Source organism: Carettochelys insculpta, chromosome 4 (assembly GCF_033958435.1).
Source record: "Carettochelys insculpta isolate YL-2023 chromosome 4, ASM3395843v1, whole genome shotgun sequence".
Taxonomy (NCBI): Eukaryota; Metazoa; Chordata; order Testudines; family Carettochelyidae; genus Carettochelys; species Carettochelys insculpta.
Window position 1 is genome coordinate 105,197,214 of NC_134140.1, and position 19,189 is coordinate 105,216,402.

Genomic DNA, 19,189 nt, shown 5'->3' on the forward strand with positions numbered 1-19,189 from the left:
GGGCCCCTTTGAAGTGCTGAGCCCTGGTGCAACTGCCCCCTGTGGCCTGCTTGTCGTCGGGCCTGGTGGAGTTATATCTTCCTCTGCAATTTCATCATAATGGTATGGATTTTAACAGGCTGGATGGTGCCACCCTTTCCAGACTGAACTATTTGCAAAGTAGAGTCTGACATGCCCAAGTGTGGCATAATCTTGGCATTGAGACTGCTTGTGGAGTAAAGTACTATTCAGCATAACAAAGGGTGGCAGGACTGGGCTATTAAGAAGAAACTTTAACTTGTCATTCCTCTCAGACTCATTAAGATGGGTTTTAAAATCTTTAAGGAAATTATTTTGTCATGTTTCATGGACCCAAAGGGATTAGCTGTCCTCTCACTTCTATTAAAGCTCATGTGCAGGTTTCGTTTTGTTTTTGTTTTGTTTTTTACAGAAAAAGTGCCAGAACTCAAGTCCTGCCAGCAGCCTTAGCTGCAGGAACCCCAACTGTTGGGGGTGGGGTGGGGAGGGATGCTGCCACCCCATGGCTGGAAGCCAGTTGGCATGTGAAGCCCTGGCAGGCTGCTTCAGCTGCTAGAACCCTGGCCGGTGGGCGGGGTGCCCTGCAACTGAAAGATGACTGAGGCATGGAGCCCTGGCCAGCAGCCTTAGCAAAAACCCCAGCCAGGGGAAAATGGTGCCAGAACGCAGTTCCATTGCATTCCAGCCGAAAAAAAGGCCCTGGCTGTAATGCAAGCAGCCTCCCTCACCACCTTACTGTCTAATTTATGCCACGGACTACTCGTTTTGTCAGAGTAACGTATACCTGGGAGGACACAAAGGTGTCTTAATGCTACATTACCCTCTCTTGCCACTGGACAGAAGGTTCTATGGTGCAGTTACTAGAAGCACAGTCTAGAACAGAGGTCAGCAACCCCCGGCACAGGTGCCAAGAGTGGTACGTGAGCTTATTTTCATCATTATGTGAGGTGGGAGCTTAGCCACCTGTGGATTAACAAAAGACTAACTACTGCTACCAGCCACCACCTAAATGGTAAAGCTCTGCATCTTAATTTCATTATGAAAAGCTGTTGTAAGTACAGCAAGGTCGTGACATTGGTGAGTGCAACATTTGTGAATTCAATTATTCGTGAGCAGCCACTGATTCCCAGGGCTCTGGGCAGGGAGAACCAGCAGTCACCACTTCCCCAGGGTCAGGACTTCCGGGTGACCACCACTTCCCCAGGTCTCCAGGGCTGGGAGCACTGGCAGCTGCCACTTCCCCGGGGCCAGAAACACCAGTGGCCACCACTTCCCCGGGGCTCTGAGCCTGCCATATTCAAAAAATTCAGCATTTGCAAGGGTTCTCAACACGGAACCCTCACGAATGTTACAACCCTACTATAGTACTATTAGTGACTTTAAAATGTATGACCAGCACTTGAACCATACATAGCAGTCAAAAGGCCAAATTTTAGCATTCTGCCTCAGAAAGGTTGCTGACCCTGGACTAAGATTTCATTTTTAGCTCTTTAATCCATACACACTTCGATTTCAAATTAGGAGTGCTTAGATGTGAATCTCTGTGAGCATCTTTATTGTTAAAAATACTCTCTTTGGAAAAAAAGAATATTTCTATTTATTCTTGGAATATTATTTCAAAGTACAATTAGAACTTTCCTTATCATGAGCAGAGATCATTGCCATTATAGTCCATGATTATATTACATATATATATATATGGTACACATCATTTCCCACTAGAAAATATTTGCTAATCTTACAAGTGCAGAATGAACCTCTTGACCTGTCGCGTTTTGATTTCTTCCCTTTGTGAATCATGTTTGAAGATGAATGTTTCCACATGCTATGAAAAGCAGGAATGTATGCACAAGATAAAGAATTATTTCCTTAATTTCAGTCATAGTCTCCTTCTCCCTAGGTACATGGATTTTTTCCCTACTCCTTCCAATGTCACCATTGACTTTCTGTTTGAAAAAAGTGCCAATTACTTCCATTCTGAGGAAGCTCCCAGACGAGCAGCTTCCCTGATTCCTAAGGCCAAGATCATCACCATTCTCATCAACCCATCAGATCGGGCATACTCCTGGTATCAGGTAGGAGCCTTGCAACTAGGAAATGGAGAATGAAAATTAAAAGCAATGAGTGGTAACTTATTCCTACTCCTTCCTGGGAGATGTTCCAGGGGACAGATTGGTTGACTCAAAAAACCCAAACTTGTGTTTCAACAAAGATTGCACGTGTCACAAGGCAGGGGAAAATCAGGCCCTATGGTTGCATCTTCTCTGGCAGAATTTGGACCTATAATCTCCATCAGTGCAGCTCCATCAATGCTAGCGCTGACAGAGCCATGACAGGATGGTCAGCTGCCCCAGTGTTGCAAGAACTATCCTGATATTAAAGACATTTTCTAATACATGTAACTAATGCCCCCTCCTACTGTCCTGATTTTTCACACTTGATTTCTGATCCCCCTAAATTGTGTTCCTAGATGGCAGAAGGCTCTGTGCTGTCTGCAGCACAACTGTGAACTATGGTACAAAATGTAGAGCTGCGCTTATGGAGAATTAATGGTCAAAATGTTGTTAGTGCATCTGCACCTCTGGTGTCTAATTTTTCCACTGCCTGGTATCTGGTGAATTCCTTTGCTGAATGATTGCAAAGGCACATGTGAAACGCTACCAGTTCTGAACATTAGAGTAAATTTGTCTCCATATGGCTTTAACAAGGGCTTGTTGGTCTCTACAAACAATTAACTGAGTGCCTGAATAATATCTCTTCTTACTAAAATACAGGACTTGTAGATTTTTTTAAGCTAAAATGGCTCACTTAATCTAATCTGCATCAAACCGGCACATAATTTCACCAACTGCTTGTCTGCCTCAAACCCACAACACCTGAGAATGGAGAGGACCACAGATTCCCTTCATCCATTTAAACAGCCACAGGTTTTTGGTTTTTGATGGGTGTTTGGCTAGTAGTGGTGGTCATGTTATTATTATGGGTATGACAGCCACTACTAACATTTGAAGATAAAGCCATTACCCGTCTAGGATACTTCATCACACTCACGTAATAGCAGTGAAGCTACAATTTGCTAAATTTTCAACCGTTTAGCAGTCCAAAATACTATTTTTCTTTTTTCTCAGTTATTGCTTAACGTATCATCTATTACAGCTAATTGTCTCTCAACTTTTGTATGCTAGCACCAGCGATCTCATGAAGACCCTGCTGCTCTGAAGTTTAATTTCTATGAAGTGATTACATCAGACCATTGGGCTCCCTCTGAGTTAAGGACTCTCCAGAAGAGATGTCTGATCCCTGGGTGGTATGCTACCCATATAGAAAGATGGTTAACTCACTTCCCCACTTCCCAGGTAATTTCCTGATAGTCATTTCACACAACTCACTTATGTTGACAACAAGAATCTCAATGCATATTATTATCACATATAATCTTGAAATGCTGTTCAACTGATTTTTGGAAAATTTTCAAAGAAAATCTGTATAAACACACACTTAGGTAAAGTCAAGTTTGAAAACAAAACCCTCACACAATGCCTATTTCCTGCTAAAAAAGAGGTTAACACAATGTACTCCTAAAAGTGCTCCATGCTCTTGATCATATGTTCCTTCTCTGCAAAGGAAAGTGTGAAAGAAAAGGGATATGCTCGATCACAAGTAATCTCCCCTGGGACTGCCTAGTGTGACCAAGATTTAAAGAAAATCTGTGGTGAAACTAAGCAGCACAGGCTGTGTCCTGTAGTTAGTCTACACATTAGAAGGCCAAAAAGATCTGTAGAATCTGGCTCTGTCTGTAGCTAGCCTCTTCTGTTGCATGACCTCCAACTGCTCCACAAAGGGGAAAATAGACCAGGCCGTTTGCTAGTAAGGAAAGGACTGGGTTTGTCAGTGACCTGCATCTTCTCCCTTTAGTCCTACTTCTCTTTTGACCAGCAGCAAGTACGAGCCCAAGAGTGACAGAGTTTGCATGGGATGCAAAGTTCCCTCCAAAATATGCTCACGTGATGGGGAATGAAAGTCAGATAGGACCTCCTGCAGTGAGTTGTTTACTCCATCGCAGGCCCTGCTAAAGGAGGAGGACACAATGCAGCCCCACAAATATTAGAAGATCCAAGTGATTCTGGGTCCACAAGAGAGCCAGAATTCCAGTTGTTTGGTTTTTCTGTTGTTCAGGCTGCAACTGCTCCTAAGATAAATGTTAAGGTTTCTTTCTTCTTCCAGCAGTAGTTAGTTATGTCATAGCAAATGCAGACTCTGCACTTAAACATGCAAGTGCACATTGACATATTTCTTGTAAAATTAGCTGCCATCATGCTTGCCTAGTTGCAGTGATTCATTTTACAGAACAATGGGCACTCATTATTTGTAGTCTACATGCAGAAAGTGCATTTATTCTGCTTGCTAATGTGCACTCAAAAAGTTAATAATTCATAAGACCTCACAATAAATATGAAACATGCCCATCCAAGTCAGTTATTTTCTGTACTGCAAAATCATATATATAGAACTTTACCAGCTAGACTCCAAGTCCAGTGCAGCACTGAGGTTGTTTTGCATCTGCCCACATTTTGCTAGCGTGGTTTTGAAAGATCCGTAATAACTACATGTTGATTATCAGATACAGTACGGTCAATCTACTGACTCTGCATAGTGATTGCTGTTTAATTACTGGATATTTATGTGCTTATTTTTTTCAGAAAGCTCAGTGTCCAGTTTAATGCTTTTGAGTGTTTGGTGTATCTGACTTACATAATCAGGGCTTTTAAACTCTTTTTTTCTCTCAGTATTCTGAACATAGTTGCCATTTCGATTGTATTCTTTGCTTAGGATTGCAAAAATAGCTCTCTTGGGAAAACAGAGTAGTTGTCCAAGCCATTTTCTCAATTGCCAGATGCAACATTATACATCTCTAGCATGATACAGAGCCGAAAGAAAATGATGCGAGAAAAGTTGAAATGCAGACTGCTATTTATGCTGTATTACCTGAAATCCACCTTGCGTTCAGTGATATCACAGAGGAAATGAGGTAGCTTAGGTTATTGAACTTTTTTCTTTTCTTAAATGTACAACATGTCTACCTTACAGTTGCTAATTATTGATGGGCAGCAGCTGAGAAGTGACCCAGCTACAGTGATGGATGAAGTGCAGAAGTTTCTGGGAGTCTCACCTCATTATAATTACTCTGAAGCGCTAACGTGAGTCTGTACCCTACATCTCTTCTGTTGCATATGATTATGTATATCCACACTTCCCAGGGACAGTTTGTCATTTTTTTTTGTAACCAATGATATTCAAAGAATATTAAGATTGCATGGTCAAGCATTCAAAAATCAGCCCTCGTGTAGTCTTTCCTTACATGGTCACATACTTTGTCCCTATAGGACCCCTGTCTCATTCAGTGCGCAGGATAGAGAGTACTTACTGAATGAACAATTAGTCAATTTCTCCCCATCTCCCATAATTCAGTGTGAAGTCCCAGAAATTACTTATTTTGCACGGTCAGAACTGTGCTCTGAAGACAGAATTATTAGTTTCTTTATATTTGTTCCTGTGGTGCTCTTTGCTATAGTTCTGGACTACTTCACAAACATTATTCGAGTTATTTTTCACAAAGGTTTTGTGAGGTGAGGGGTTATTCCAGTTTTACAGACAGAGAATTGAGACAGACACCAAAGTCATAAGTATACACTAATCTTCCATGCCCAATTTGAGATGTATATGGCTTGATTTTTGAGAGTTCTTAACTCTAGAGAACATTAATCTGTTCAAACGACAGCTCCCACTGACTTGTGAGCACTTGTGACTGCAATTGTACCTCTGCAAATCAGATGCCAGGGTCTCAAATCAGGCACCCAGAAAATGAAGAGCATGCAATTAGTAATCACTTGTGAAAAGAATAGTGTAAGGGGTTTGTTTAGCATCACATGCAAGTTCTGGGGCAGAGGCAGTGATAGAATCTAATGGCCTAGTGCATCATTTAATTGCCTTCATCAAGAAACATTCCCTTTTGTTTGGTTGTTTTCTTTAATTCATTGTGTTTGACATGGGCAAAGCAATGTATTTTCCCTAATCTTGATCGTGGAAATAGATTGGCTGAAACTTCCAAAGAAGTTAGTCTAAGGAATTTCAGCTCCAAATTTTGATGAAGTTATATTCAACTGAAAAGGGAATCTTATAATGGAATGTGTCGTGGAGCCTTAAACATAGGCAACACCAGTTTCTTTGCCTGTGATATTTACCATAAGCTTATCCTCAAGTATGAGACTCAAAGGCAGTAAGAGGAATATCCTCACTGTCTGGTGTGCCTTTGTTTCCATTGACATCAACGGTTATGGATCAATGAAGTCCTTACAGAGGTGGCTGTAATGAGCTCAGTTCAGGTCTGAGATCTACACATGAAGGAGACCTTAAGATTATGGATTTCCACAGTGTCACTTTAACTCTCTGTCCTCTCGCAATCCCTGCAGTGAGCTCCCCATTAGCTTTTGGATCTAAGGAATTTGGACTGTGTGGATTTTAACTCTTCCAGACTAGTGGTAAATCAGCAAGAGACTTTTACGCTGAGCCTTTTGACACTGGAGAACCTCATGTGAAATTGAGTCCCTGGGACAAGCACTGGGTACCCCATGGTGCCAAGAAACCACCAGCCTCTCGGGAAGGCAAAGGACTGCAGGAGCTCCCCAAAGCCAAGATCCACTCAGTGTCTACTTAGGTTGCCATTACCTCCTAAAAATTCTTGTATCTTGGGGTACAGCTCCCTTGTCGGTTCCATGGGCCAGGAGGAGGAGAAGCAAATAATACACTCTACCATCTCCACAGGAAAGATACAAGGGAACTCCAGGAGGGAGTTTTCATTTCCCACACATTGCTTCTACTCTTACATGGGGTCAGCCCTGCAATATTTCCTCATCAATCATTTACAGAGCAAACAACAGTTTGTGGATTATAAGCTACGTCTACACGTGAAGCCTACATTGAAGTAGCCTATTTCGATGTGGCAACATCGAAATAGGCTATTTCGATGAATAACGTCCACACGTCCTCCAGGGCTGGCAACGTCGATGTTCAACATCAACGTTGCGCAGCACCACATCGAAATAGGCGCAGTGAGGGAACGTCTACATGCCAAAGTAGCACACATCGAAATAGGGGTGCCAGGCACAGCTGCAGACAGGGTCACAGGGTGGGCTAGCGCTTCTGGGGCAACAGCTAGCTGCTCCCTTACAGGGCCCCTCCCAGACACACACAGCCTGCACAGCACGCGGTCTGCAGAGCCATAGGCACGCAGACCTCAGGCGATGCAGTCATGGACCCCCAGCAGCAGCAGCAGCAGCAGCAGCCAGAGGTCCACCCAGCCGCCCCTGCAGGAGCAGGGCTCGCCCTGCTCCATGACATGCGGTAGGCAGCTGAGCACCTCCTTGCCACACAGGAGGAGGAGCAGCCCGCAGGGAAGGAGGACTCAACCCCCAACCCTGCAGCACCCCGACCCCCCCCGCCTCAAACGCCGGCGGCTGTGGAGCTACCCCACCAGCACTGACTGGTGGGAGCGGCTGGTGCTTGGGGAGTGGGACGACGACCGCTGGCTCAGGAACTTTAGAATGAGCTGGCAGACATTTATAGAGCTATGCCAGTGGCTCACCCCCGCGCTCAGGCACCAGGACACCGCCATGTGGTGTGCCCTCCCTGTGGAGAAACGGGTCGGCATCGCTGTCTGGAAGCTGGCCGCTCCAGACAGCTACCGATCCGTGGGACAGCAGTTTGGCATCAGCAAGGCCACCGTCAGGGCTGTCCTCATGGAGGTAAGAGGACCCACGGGGGGTGGGGGGGAGGCAGCCCTGGCAGGGCAGGGGGGCCCGGGAAGGGGAGGGCAGGGGAGGGGAGGGGAGGGGGGCCCTGGCAGGGGAGGGCCACACACACCCTGCTCACCCCTCATTGGTGCTCTCCCATGTGCTTCCCCTGCAGGTCGTGCGCGCCATCAATGCCATGCTCCTCCACAGGCTCATGAGGCTGGGGGACCCGGATGCCACCATCGTGGGCTTTGCCACCCTGGGCTTCCCCAATTGCTTCGGGGCTCTGGATGGGACTCACATCCCCATCCGTGCCCCGCATCACAGTGGAGGACGCTACATAAACCGGAAGGGCTACCACTCAGTGGTCCTTCAGGCCTTGGTGGACAGCCGGGGCCGTTTCCAGGACATTTATGTGGGCTGGCCTGGCAGCACCCATGACGCCCAGGTTTTCCGGAACTCGGGCCTGTGCCGCTGGCTGGAGGCGGGGACCTACATCCCCCAGCGGGAGAGCCCTGTGGGGGACACCACCATGCCCCTCTGCGTCATCGCAGATGCGGCATACCCCCTCCAGCCCTGGCTCATGCACCCGTACACGGGCCATCTCTCTGCCAGCCAGGAGCGCTTCAACCAGTGCCTGAACCACATGCGCCAGGTGGTGGAGAGCTCATTTGGCCACCTCAAAGGGCGCTGGAGATGTCTCCTCACCTGCAGTGATGCGGGCCCCACCAACATCCCCCAGATTGTGGGTGCGTGCAGCGCCCTACACAATCTGGTGGAGAGCAAGGGGGAGGCCTTTTTTCAGGGCTGGGCTGTGGAGGCCGGCAGGGCTGACGTGCAGCCACCCGCTGCCCCCAGTCGCCAGGTGGACCCCGAAGGGACCCAGGTCCGGGAGGCCCTGCGGGCCCACTTCGATGAGGCCACGGGGTGAACACTGCCAGGCCCCCCCCCACTGCACCCCCCCACATCCTCCACAACACTCCCTGCCCCTACTCCTACACCACAGAGCACCCAACAGCACACACACCCCCACTTTTCCTGCACAAATAAAAGCAGACACTTGTTTGTGAAATCAAACTGGTTTACCTTCAACTCTGTTCTATAACTAACTAATACAAACTATATACAGGAACTTCTAACTAACTTAAATATGAAAAGTGTACGTATATATTAACAAAAAAAACCAGGGATAACAAGGAAGGGGAGAGCTATTTACATGGGGGCGGGACTGGGCAAACGGGGGGCACAAATAAATAAATACCAACTATATACAAGGGGGGGGCATGTCCTGGGCCCCACGCCCCTATAGTCCAGCACTGGGGGTGGGCGGCCGGGAGCCCTGCCTCGGCTGCAGCCCTGGCTGGGGCTGGCTGGGGCCCGGGCGGACCAGCAGCTACGTCCGGCGCGTGTCAGCTGGCCCCAGGTCTCCCTCGGCGGAACGGCCCTTGGTGGCGGGTGGCGGGGTGATGGTGGATGGCGCAGCGACGAGCGGAGCAGCGGGTGGCACGGCGGGTGGAGCAGTCAGGGCGGGCACAGCGGCGGCCAGCGCGGCATGGGGGGCCAGGTACTCTGCTATGTGGTTGAATGTCTCCATGTAGGCCCCCCATGCCTCTTGGCGCCAGGCCAGCGCCCACTCCTGGAGGTGGAGGCGGCGTTGCTCCACCCGCAGGAGCTGCTCCGCAACCTCCACCTGCCGGCGGTGGAGGGCCAGCAGCTGGGGGTCTGTCGCCGGCGGCTGGTGCTGGGTCCACCGTCTTGCCCGCCGTGGGGCCGGTCAGTCCTCCGCCGAGGGGCTGGCCTGGAGCGATGGCCCTGGAGGGGATTCCGGGACCACTGACGCCTCGCCGGCGCTGTCCGGTCCTTCCGATGGTGCAGCTGTGGAACACAGGAGCGGGGGAAGAAGAGTGGAGACAGGCGTTAGTGTGGGCCCCGAGCCGTGGCCCTTGTCCCCCCACGCCTGTGCTGCAGGTTCCCCATCCCCGTCCCCGGGAGATGCTGCTGTGATGGGGTTCAAGGGTCCCCCTGCACTGCACCCCGTCCCCTGGCGGGAGTGACTCTCACTTCACTCAGCAGGGTCTCTGACAGGAGAGGTTTCTTAGGCAACAGATGCCCAGTTTCTCCCAGAAGTGACAGTACAGCAGTCAGAGACAGTCCTTCCAACCCGTCCTGGGGAGAAGACCCCAAGGGGTGCCCCTCTGGGGTGTAGCTTTCCCCCTCCTCAGGCTGGCTGCCTTCCAGCTCTCCCTTCCCCTAGCCTCTAACTGCAGCCCCTGATTCAAACCCAGCTCGGCTCCTCCCTCCTCTTTGTCCAGGGCAGAGGTGTAACCTGCCAGTTGTAGCCACAGGATCATCCTTAGCCACTGGGAGCTATTCAGCTTGTTGCTCATATCTAGCCTGAGACTCGCATTTGCACTCCCCCCACTCCATCACATGCTGCTGCTGCTGCTGCTGCTGCTGCTGCTGCTGCTGCTGCTGCTGCTGCTGGGTGTCCCACCCCCTCCTCCCGGGGGACCCTAGAGGTTCCGCTCCCCCCTGCCCCAGGGATGGGGCATGGCACTGTCGTGCTGCGGGGGGAAGCGGCTGATGCACTCCTGTGAGGGACATGCCACTGCTGTCCTTGGGGCCATGGTCATCTGGGCATGTGGAGGGCCCTGGCCACATATCTATTACCCCCACCCCTCAACCCCGGGGGTGTACACCGGTGGGGTACATAACTGTAGGTCCACTCCCATGGTCGGGGGACACCCGGGGGGCGGACGCCCAGCTGCTGCTCTGGGATGGCAGGAGGATCTGGAGCCCGGTGTCGATGGAGGAGGAGTCCCCCTCCTCCTCCTCCTCCTGCTCCAGTGCCCCGGGGGTGGGCTCCAGGGGGGGCCCCCGGGGTGTGGGGCTTGCCTCCGGGGCGGACTGGGGCTCTGGGGCCTGCTGGGGCTCCTCAGCCGAGGTGTCAAGCGTGGCCGGAGGGGAAGAGGTGTGCCGGGGACCCAGGAGCTGCGTCTACACGTGCACGCTACTTCGAAGTAGCGGCAGTAACTTCAAAATAGCGCCCGTCATGTCTACACGTGTTGGGCGCTATTTCGAAGTTGAAATCGACGTTAGGCGATGAGACGTCGAAGTCGTTAACCCCATGAGGGGATGGGAATAGCGCCCTACTTCGACGTTCAACATCGAAGTAGGGACGTGTAGACGATCCGCGTCCCGCAACATCGAAATAGCGGGGTCCTCCATGGCGGCCATCAGCTGGGGGGTTGAGAGATACTCTCTCTCCAGCCCTTGCGGGGCTCTGTGGTCACCGTGGGCAGCAGCCCTTAGCCCAGGGCTTCTGGCTGCTGCTGCTGCAGCTGGGGGTCCGTGCTGCATATACAGGGTCTGCAACTAGTTGTTGGCTCTGTGTATCTTGCACTGTTTAATGAAAGTGTGTCTGGGAGGGGCCCTTTAAGGGAGCGACTTGCTGTTGAGTCCGCCCCGTGACCCTGTCTGCAGCTGTGCCTGGCTCCCTTATTTCGATGTGTGCTACTTTGGCGTGTAGATGTTCCCTCGCTGTGCCTATTTCGATGTTGGGCTGAGCAACGTCGAAGTTGAACATCGACGTTGCCAGCCCTGGAGGACGTGTAGACGTTATTCATCGAAATAGCCTATTTCGATGTCGCAACATCGAAATAAGCTATTTCGAAGTTGGGTGCACGTGTAGACGTAGCCAGGATGTCCCTGAGCTCCCTGTAAAAGGGGCAAGTGACGGGGGCGGCCCCAGATCGGCCGGCTGCATCCCGGGCCCGGGCGTAACCCTGCCGCAGCTCCTTGACTTTACTCCGGACATGATCCGGAGTGCGGGCAGGGTGACCCTGGGCGGCCAGGCCCTCGGCCAGCCGAGCGAACGCATCCATGTTCCGCCTCTTGCTCCCCATTACCTGGAGCACCTCCTCCTCACTCCAGAGCCCCAGCAGGTCCCAAAGCTCGGCCTCCATCCAGGAGGGGCCCCACTGCCGCTTCCCGGCCTGGCTTCTGCCCTGGCTGCCCTGGGAACCCTGGCTCCCCTTGGGGGGGGGTTCCCTGAGGGCGCTGGGGGGGCTGCCAGGCAGCCATCAGGTCAGTTGGGGGTGTGGGTGGCTGCAGAAGAGCGTGCAGGCTAGCCGTGTGTTACTGCTCCTGCCTGCACTCTCTCTCAGCTTCCTGCACAGGAAGGGAGGGGGTGGGGACCTTTAAGGGGCCGCTCCACGCGGCCACCATTGAGCTGAGGGGCTGGAGAGAGCGTCTCTCAACCCTTCAGCTGATGGCCATCATGGAGGACCCCGCAATTTTGAAGTTGCGGGACGCGCAACGACTACACGTTGAACGTCGAAGTAGGGCGCTATTCCCATCCCCTCATGGGGTTAGCGGCTTCGACGTCTCGCCGCCTAACGTCGATGTTAACATCAAAATAGTGCCCAACACGTGTAGCCGTGACGGGCGCTATTTCGAAGTTAGTGCCGCTACTTCGAAGTAGCAATCACGTGTAGATACGGCTATAGTGATTCTTATTCTAAGTGTAATCCCAGAATTGTTCAGGCTTCTTTTTTTAAAAAAATGTCTCTTAAAAACGCTAGCTTTCCAAAATAGCTTTTCATAGGTAAACAATTTCATTTCCGGGGCTATAATTTTGTAAGACCTTGCTTCATAATGTGTACAAACTGATGGCAGGAGTTTTGAATACATAGCTCAACTCTTGATGTTTGCATGGATTCTGCCACACTGCACCTTTTCTGTGCCTTTTGTTATGTTTTTAATATATGTGGGAACAAAATTCACCCGGGTAATTAAACTGAAGTCACACACCAGGTATAAAGCTGGTTCATCACCTTTATTGAAAAAGAAAAATGGATTGTAGAACACACCATAAAATTATACAATCACAGTTCAGACAAATTGAGAACGCAAGTGTGTGGAGGAAACACACAGGGTTGCATGGAAGAGGAAACAACATCAAACGATATGGCAGCTTCACATCAAGAATGTCAACATGAAATTGATTGAACAGGCTCCTTCAAAGTCATTGTCAGGCATTAAGCATTCAACACTCATTTTTTAAATTTTCAGAATGTAATCCAAGGACTACTTGGACTGTGTAAACACTACTGGGCAACAAGCTTATTACCATGCGTAATCCACAAAAATCAATCTGGATTCTCACAGGAGCATGAAATTCACCCTGGTGCAAAGGAAAGGGCTGTGCACTGCTTAACTGCTGCTGAAGTGGCAGCCCTCAAAATTGGATGCAAGTGAGACACACATGCTGCTTATGCCCATGCAAAAAGATAAGTATCATTCAGTAGTTAGTAAGTACTTCACCCAGCACTAAGCGAGTGAACAATTAAATCCTAACCTATCATCCTTCACATACAGTACTAAAGCAGACTTGAGGTTTCCTATTCTAATTCGTTTGTAAAATGTGTAATTAAACTAACATTGCAAGGATGCTTTCCTACCTTTAAGTAAGCTCTGTCATCCTCTTGTAAAAGATGCCAAAGAAAGGTGTCACCATCCACATGATTGGTGCTGTTCTTCTAGCTTTGAAACAGTCTCTAGGGTGAACCCTTCATTGTACCGGTGTACAAGGTGGGTCTCACCCCTGCCTTAGACTGAACATGTGGGCCTTCAGTTCTTCTGCTTCACACCATGAGCTCAAATCAGAGAGTCCAGCTGACATAAGTTCTTGGCTGAGATTTATACACACATTTAAAATTAATGGGCATTCACAGAGATTCTCAAACAACGTTGTCAACACAATAGGGTTCATTAGCCAAATGGAACAGAGCATGGGAAAACCTTACTTTTATTCAAGCTCTCTTTCTCTGTCTGACCTTCTTGGTCAGCCCCCGGTAACAATGGCAACTCCCTCAAGCAGCCAGTTCTTATTCCCCCAATTTACTCCTTCCCAGTCCTTTGTTTTCAAGATGGGGCCTGTTCTCAGCTTCCTTGCTAAGAAGTAGGGAAATTCACATCGCTCTTTGTCATTGGTTGCTGGCAATGTCATAGTAATCAGGTTTCAATAGTCTTTGTAGGTTTTCCATTTATTTGGAGTTAACCTTCACCAGTTCTTTACTAATGATCCACTCAGGCTCAGACGATTAGGCAACACTCATATAGAAGTCTTCCAGGCTGTCCTGAGAGTGGAGTTCTTTATCTCACCCCAGCTAGCCATGCAAAATACAGGGAAAACTGAGGCACACATGAGATTCATAAAAATACTACAGAAAATTTCCTCTTCACCACAAAATTAAAGATAAGTATTTGTGGGAACAAGGATGAGTCTGCCATGTTGATCAAGTAAATTAGACTTCCAGCTACCTGTCTGAATGCAGTTACCAGATTTCCTGGCAAATATTATTTTTCCATCCATGAGTGAAATAACTTTTATGTGCACAGGAGCATGTGCAAATGTGCACCACCAATAGAACACATGCTGCTGGCAGTGGCTGCTCTGCTAATCAGCTGTATGGCAACTGAATCTCTCCTAAGCACCACCCAAGCACTCAGCTTACAGGGAACATTAGAGAAAAGTAGGGATTCCATGTTCACACGATTAACAGAGGCTCAGTAGTTCTGTTTTGCACACAGAGAATAAAGGGACTGGAGAGGCTGGGAGAAAGATGTCCAGGAAGCACCAAGATGCTGCTTTTCACAGAGGGGATATCTGGACAGAGAGTTATACAGTTCTAATCTACTTTGAGTAGGTTCTTAACCATCACTCCAGACTGTAGCAGACATGATACTAGTACTGTTGCCTCCAAGTACCCTGTCAAACAGTGCTTCAGGGTTGTTGAGACAGAGGCAGACAACTTTGGAGAGTGGAGGAATGGATTAGTAAGCCAAACTCTGAGTCCTCTGTTACATTTAGATCTGCTGAGAGAAGAAAGCTTGAATGCATGGGTCACCTTCTCCAGCACCCTGAAAATAGTTGTCCATCTTTCCTCACATATGGGGGAAGGAGGAATGAGGAGGGATTGACCCACTGGGAGTAGACAGGTTGGTGAGTTGAACGTGACACCATTCTGCTCTCATGGAGCCTTTTCAGAGAAAAGAAAACAGCCTGGAGAGATATTGTCTTTGTCAAGTTTCGTCATGGCCAGAGAAACTCCAGGTATGCCTACACAGTAGCTGGGAGAACAGTTCCTAGCATACGCAGAGACACACACTACCTTTGCTCAAGATCGCTTGCTAAAAACAGCAGCACTGGCATGGGCTACCTCACTAAGTACAATCCTATCCAACCCCCAGGGTATGTACCCAAGCAATTAGCTTTTATCCCAGCATTCAGCTGCCACCCATGTTCCAGTGGCCAAATTACTGGAACGGTACATGAATAACTAGCCCACACTTCTGCAATCACTGTATTTTTAGTGTGCTGGCTTCTGCTGAGCTAGCACATCTTTCTGCTTTCACTATGAAGCCTGCCTCCAGCTGTTTTGTAAGCATCCCTTAACCTACCATAGAGCTGGGGGATAAGCAAACCCCAGGGCCAGGGCAGTAGCAAAGATTCCTCTCATCTATTTTGAATAGTTGTAAATTGAAGGGCATGATCTGTAGCTTTTTCTGTAAGGGAGCTTACCTCACAGGACACAGTTAGGGTGCTTGCCTGAATTCAGAATATTATATGATTCGCTACAGATTTCCTTTGTGACCTTGGGGAAGTCACATGGTCTCTCTTTGCTGACATTCCCCATCTGTAAAATGGGAATAATTGCACTGCCCTGTCACAGGAATGCTGTGAGAATAAATATGTTAAACACTGTGATACTCTCAGTTACTACAATAACAGAGGTTATATAAGTTACTTAGTTAAGGTATGGAAGTGTGTGAGAAAGTATACAGTATGAGGTCTTGTTTGCTTTGAAAATTTGAGTTACAGCTAAAGCTCTGTTATTAAGTATTTCCATTGCACCCCAAATGGAGTAATATATAAAATACTGTGCATAAAATATATAACTTTATGTAGTACCAAGAACATGAGCACAATGGGGTGAGTCCAGCTTAACTGTATTGCCTGACTCTTTTTATTCCACAATTTTGGACTTTGACATAACATTGAATATACTCATCGTGAGGCAGAAATGTTTCAGGCCTACTTCTGCAATTTTCCTTTAGCACAGCACACTATATTAATTTTTCTCTTGGGAAATTAGTACAAGCCAAAGTACTTTGCTCTGGATCAAGCAGATTGAAAAGTCCAAAATAGGAATGAATCTACCATCAATATATCCATTAAATCAATGACTTGTTTAATTGTAATTGATACAGTTACAGGGACAGTTTAGGCTAAAAGAATTTTTCCTGGAATAATGGCTAGGCAAATGGGGAAAGAAAAGAAGGTACCCCACCCCTTCTCCTGAAATGACTTCCCATATGTGCTGCAGCAAATTGCAGGTGTGCTGGTGCTTAAGTAATAGGCCCAGGGCAACAAAACATTCTGAAACTAATCAACTTTACATTTCAGCCAATTATACTTCATCCTTCTTAAACATCTGCTAAACGGCAAAAAATGTAAACCCATTCTATGTTTTACGCATGCTGGTATGTCCCAAAGCAATAAATCCAGAACTTTATGCTGTATTTTGCTTGTTTCCTTAGCATGTTAATGTTGTCACCTGACATTCCCACTTCTTTGATTTTAAAACATGATAATCAGCCTTCAAATTTCTGCCAAGATTGTTTAGCAGTTGTGTTTATGCTGACACCACCCTTGGAATAACAGTGCAATCAATAAGTAAATGGTATGGGGCAACCAGCCTTCCAGGTGAAATGATTTATTAGTGGCAAAAAACCCTCTTTTCATAGGATCTAAGCAGTGCTTCAGTTGCCTCAAAAATACATGCACAACTAAGAAATATAATATTAAAAAGGTATTACTGGCACATGTGTGCATGCATGGAGGAGACCTGATCTAACTTCTACTGAAGTGAATAGGTCCCATAGGTGGTTTTCGTTTTTCATATCTCTGGCATTCCTAGGACACTAAATTCTGACCTGGATCTAATTTGTGACTATGATCGCACCTGTGATTCTAACTGATTCTAAAAGTCCAGTCACTCACTGCCGTTAGCTTGAGATGCCTAGAATGCTCTCAGGATGCAGTTCCTCTGTCTAACATGCCTTCCTGAGAGTGTAGACAGTGTAGTTCACTGTCTAGCACTCTGGCTTAAATATGCTTTTTTTCAGAAACTGTTGAAAATATGATCTGCTGGGTTACAATTTAACTCAGTGTGCCTATGAGAAGTAAGGTATGTGTAAGTCCATGCAGGTTTTCCACAGGATTCAAACATCATGTAGATCTTTCTTTAACAGAATGAGAAATAAGCATTGGTATAAAAATCATCAACCCTACCTCTATTTCTGTGCTTCTAGTTCCTCAGTTCTCCAAACCATTCTTTGGGATGGGATTGAGGTCATCTGGAGCTAACCAGGAACCTCATTCTGGTGTATGGCTTGCTTCCCTGCCCTCCCACCCCATCCCGCACACACACTTTTTTTTTTTAAACATGGAGACTTTTCTCCCAGCATGCCTAGTGACCCTGGTCAGTCCAACCACTTCTGTTCTTCTGCCCAAGTTTATTGTATATCCATAAGTGTTTCCTTCCAAGTTCTTTTTGAATGCCTGTGGTATCATTTCTCTCTCTATCCTGCCTAGGGAATTTCCACTCTCACCATCTTCTTACCCCTCCAGATAAGAGGAGGAAGGTTTTTATTTTGTTTTATTAAAAACAGCTTGTGAAAACTCACTTAGCATATGCATTGTCCAGTAGCTAATGTTAAATATTCCCCCTTGTCCTCGAACTAGTGTATTTTGCTAGAGGTTCCATGTAAGTAATTTCTTAGTAAGCAGAATTCACACTTTGTACAGATACCCAAAAACCTCACACCTGAGGTTCCCGTTGACTGTTCAGAGACCTAAATATAAGCAACTGGTCATGTTCTCAAACATGTCTTGCACTTCATAAATTGTGCCTAATCATAGAAATAGGTATCTAAGGCATTGTAATACCAGTATCTATTCATACTTGGAAGAAATAAAGTATCTTGGATATCATTGAGAGGCAATTGTCTGTTTAGTGGCTGAAGGGACTCTTTCAGAAGTAGACCTTTCACAAGATCTGATCCCTTTTAGGTTTGACCCTCAGAAAGGCTTTTGGTGTCAGCTCCTGGAAGGAGGAAAGACAAAATGCCTTGGAAAAAGTAAAGGTCGAAAATACCCACCAATGGATCAAGAGGTACCACTTTTCTAGAAATCTGAATTGCAGTGTGTGAAAATCTCACGCAGAATTGTGCTTGGGGGGTCAGAAATAAAGGATGGTTAATATTTTTAATGTTTGGAAACCTATCCATATTTGTTGAGCAAATGCATCCATACTAAGGTGTTTAGCTTCCCAGTCATCACTCTTTGTGTGGTGATGCATGTCTCACTTCCTGCTGACTGGGGTATTCCCAGGCTGCACAGCTCCATGACTGAACTGTGAATTTCCAGAACAAATTCAGAAAGCTACCAAGCCTCTTTGTTTCTCTGCAGAGACTAAAGACATTGTAACTCACCAATAAGCTACCATGCTGTGCAAGATTATTTATAGTAAAGGAGAAAACATCTTTAAAAATAATTTTTAAAAAAATCCTGTGCACATGCTAATAAGCTTACTGTTGATTACTGCAACTCCAACATGGTCTTTGATTTGTCCTTCAATCCCACAAAGGATTCTATGGTCATATAATAGTCACAATGGTTCTATGATCACATAACTAGCACACTTGTGAAGCATTTAGTCCATCTTTAATACAGTCCAAGGGTCTTTGAGCTGGAGTTTCAAGGAGCAGGTAAGAAGGGACAAAGGTTTTTTATCCATAGGGCATAGTTTCGGAAGGCCTTCCAAGCACTTCCTAGGAAACCCGTTTTGCCCAAAGGGTGCGTCTACACTAGCACCATATTTCGAAATCAATTTTGAAACAGGGCCCAATTTCGAAAAAGGTCATGGAGAGTGCACACACATAATGGCCTCTTTCACAATTATTTGTGGAGGAAAGGGGTGCACATTTCGAAATTGCTCTTCCCATCCAATTTCAGGAAGAGCGGCCCCTTTCGAAATTGAATTTCAGAACAGGGCATGTGTAGACGATCCAGGGCCGCTATTTCGAAATAACAGGTCCTCCATGGCAGTGGCTGCAGAGAGCATGGAGATGCTCTTACAAGCCCCAGTGGGGCTCTATGGTCTCCAGGGCCAGCTGCTTAAAGCTGCAAGGACCTGGAAACCCCATGCAGGAAGCTGAGAGTGTGACCAGAGCCTCAGAAGCATGAGCTTTGACAGGCGTACCCTCCAACAGCGCAGACACCGCAGCCAACCAGCCCACCGGCCAGATGGCGA

The 19,189-nt window shown here is 47.5% G+C and overlaps 1 protein-coding gene across 2 annotated transcripts in view; it reads left to right on the forward strand.

Annotated features, from left to right (window-relative positions):
- Positions 1 to 19,189, forward strand: part of NDST4 (N-deacetylase and N-sulfotransferase 4) — a 153,700-nt gene that overhangs the window by 130,201 nt on the left and 4,310 nt on the right. Inside the window, exons 9-12 of one of the 2 annotated variants that reach the window (XM_074991959.1) lie at positions 1,919 to 2,093; positions 3,204 to 3,374; positions 5,107 to 5,216; positions 17,947 to 18,049. In XM_074991959.1, coding sequence (XP_074848060.1) covers positions 1,919 to 2,093; positions 3,204 to 3,374; positions 5,107 to 5,216; positions 17,947 to 18,049 — 559 coding nt within the window. The remainder of the gene's footprint in view (positions 1 to 1,918; positions 2,094 to 3,203; positions 3,375 to 5,106; positions 5,217 to 17,946; positions 18,050 to 19,189) is intronic. The other variant, XM_074991960.1, reaches the window with a different exon arrangement.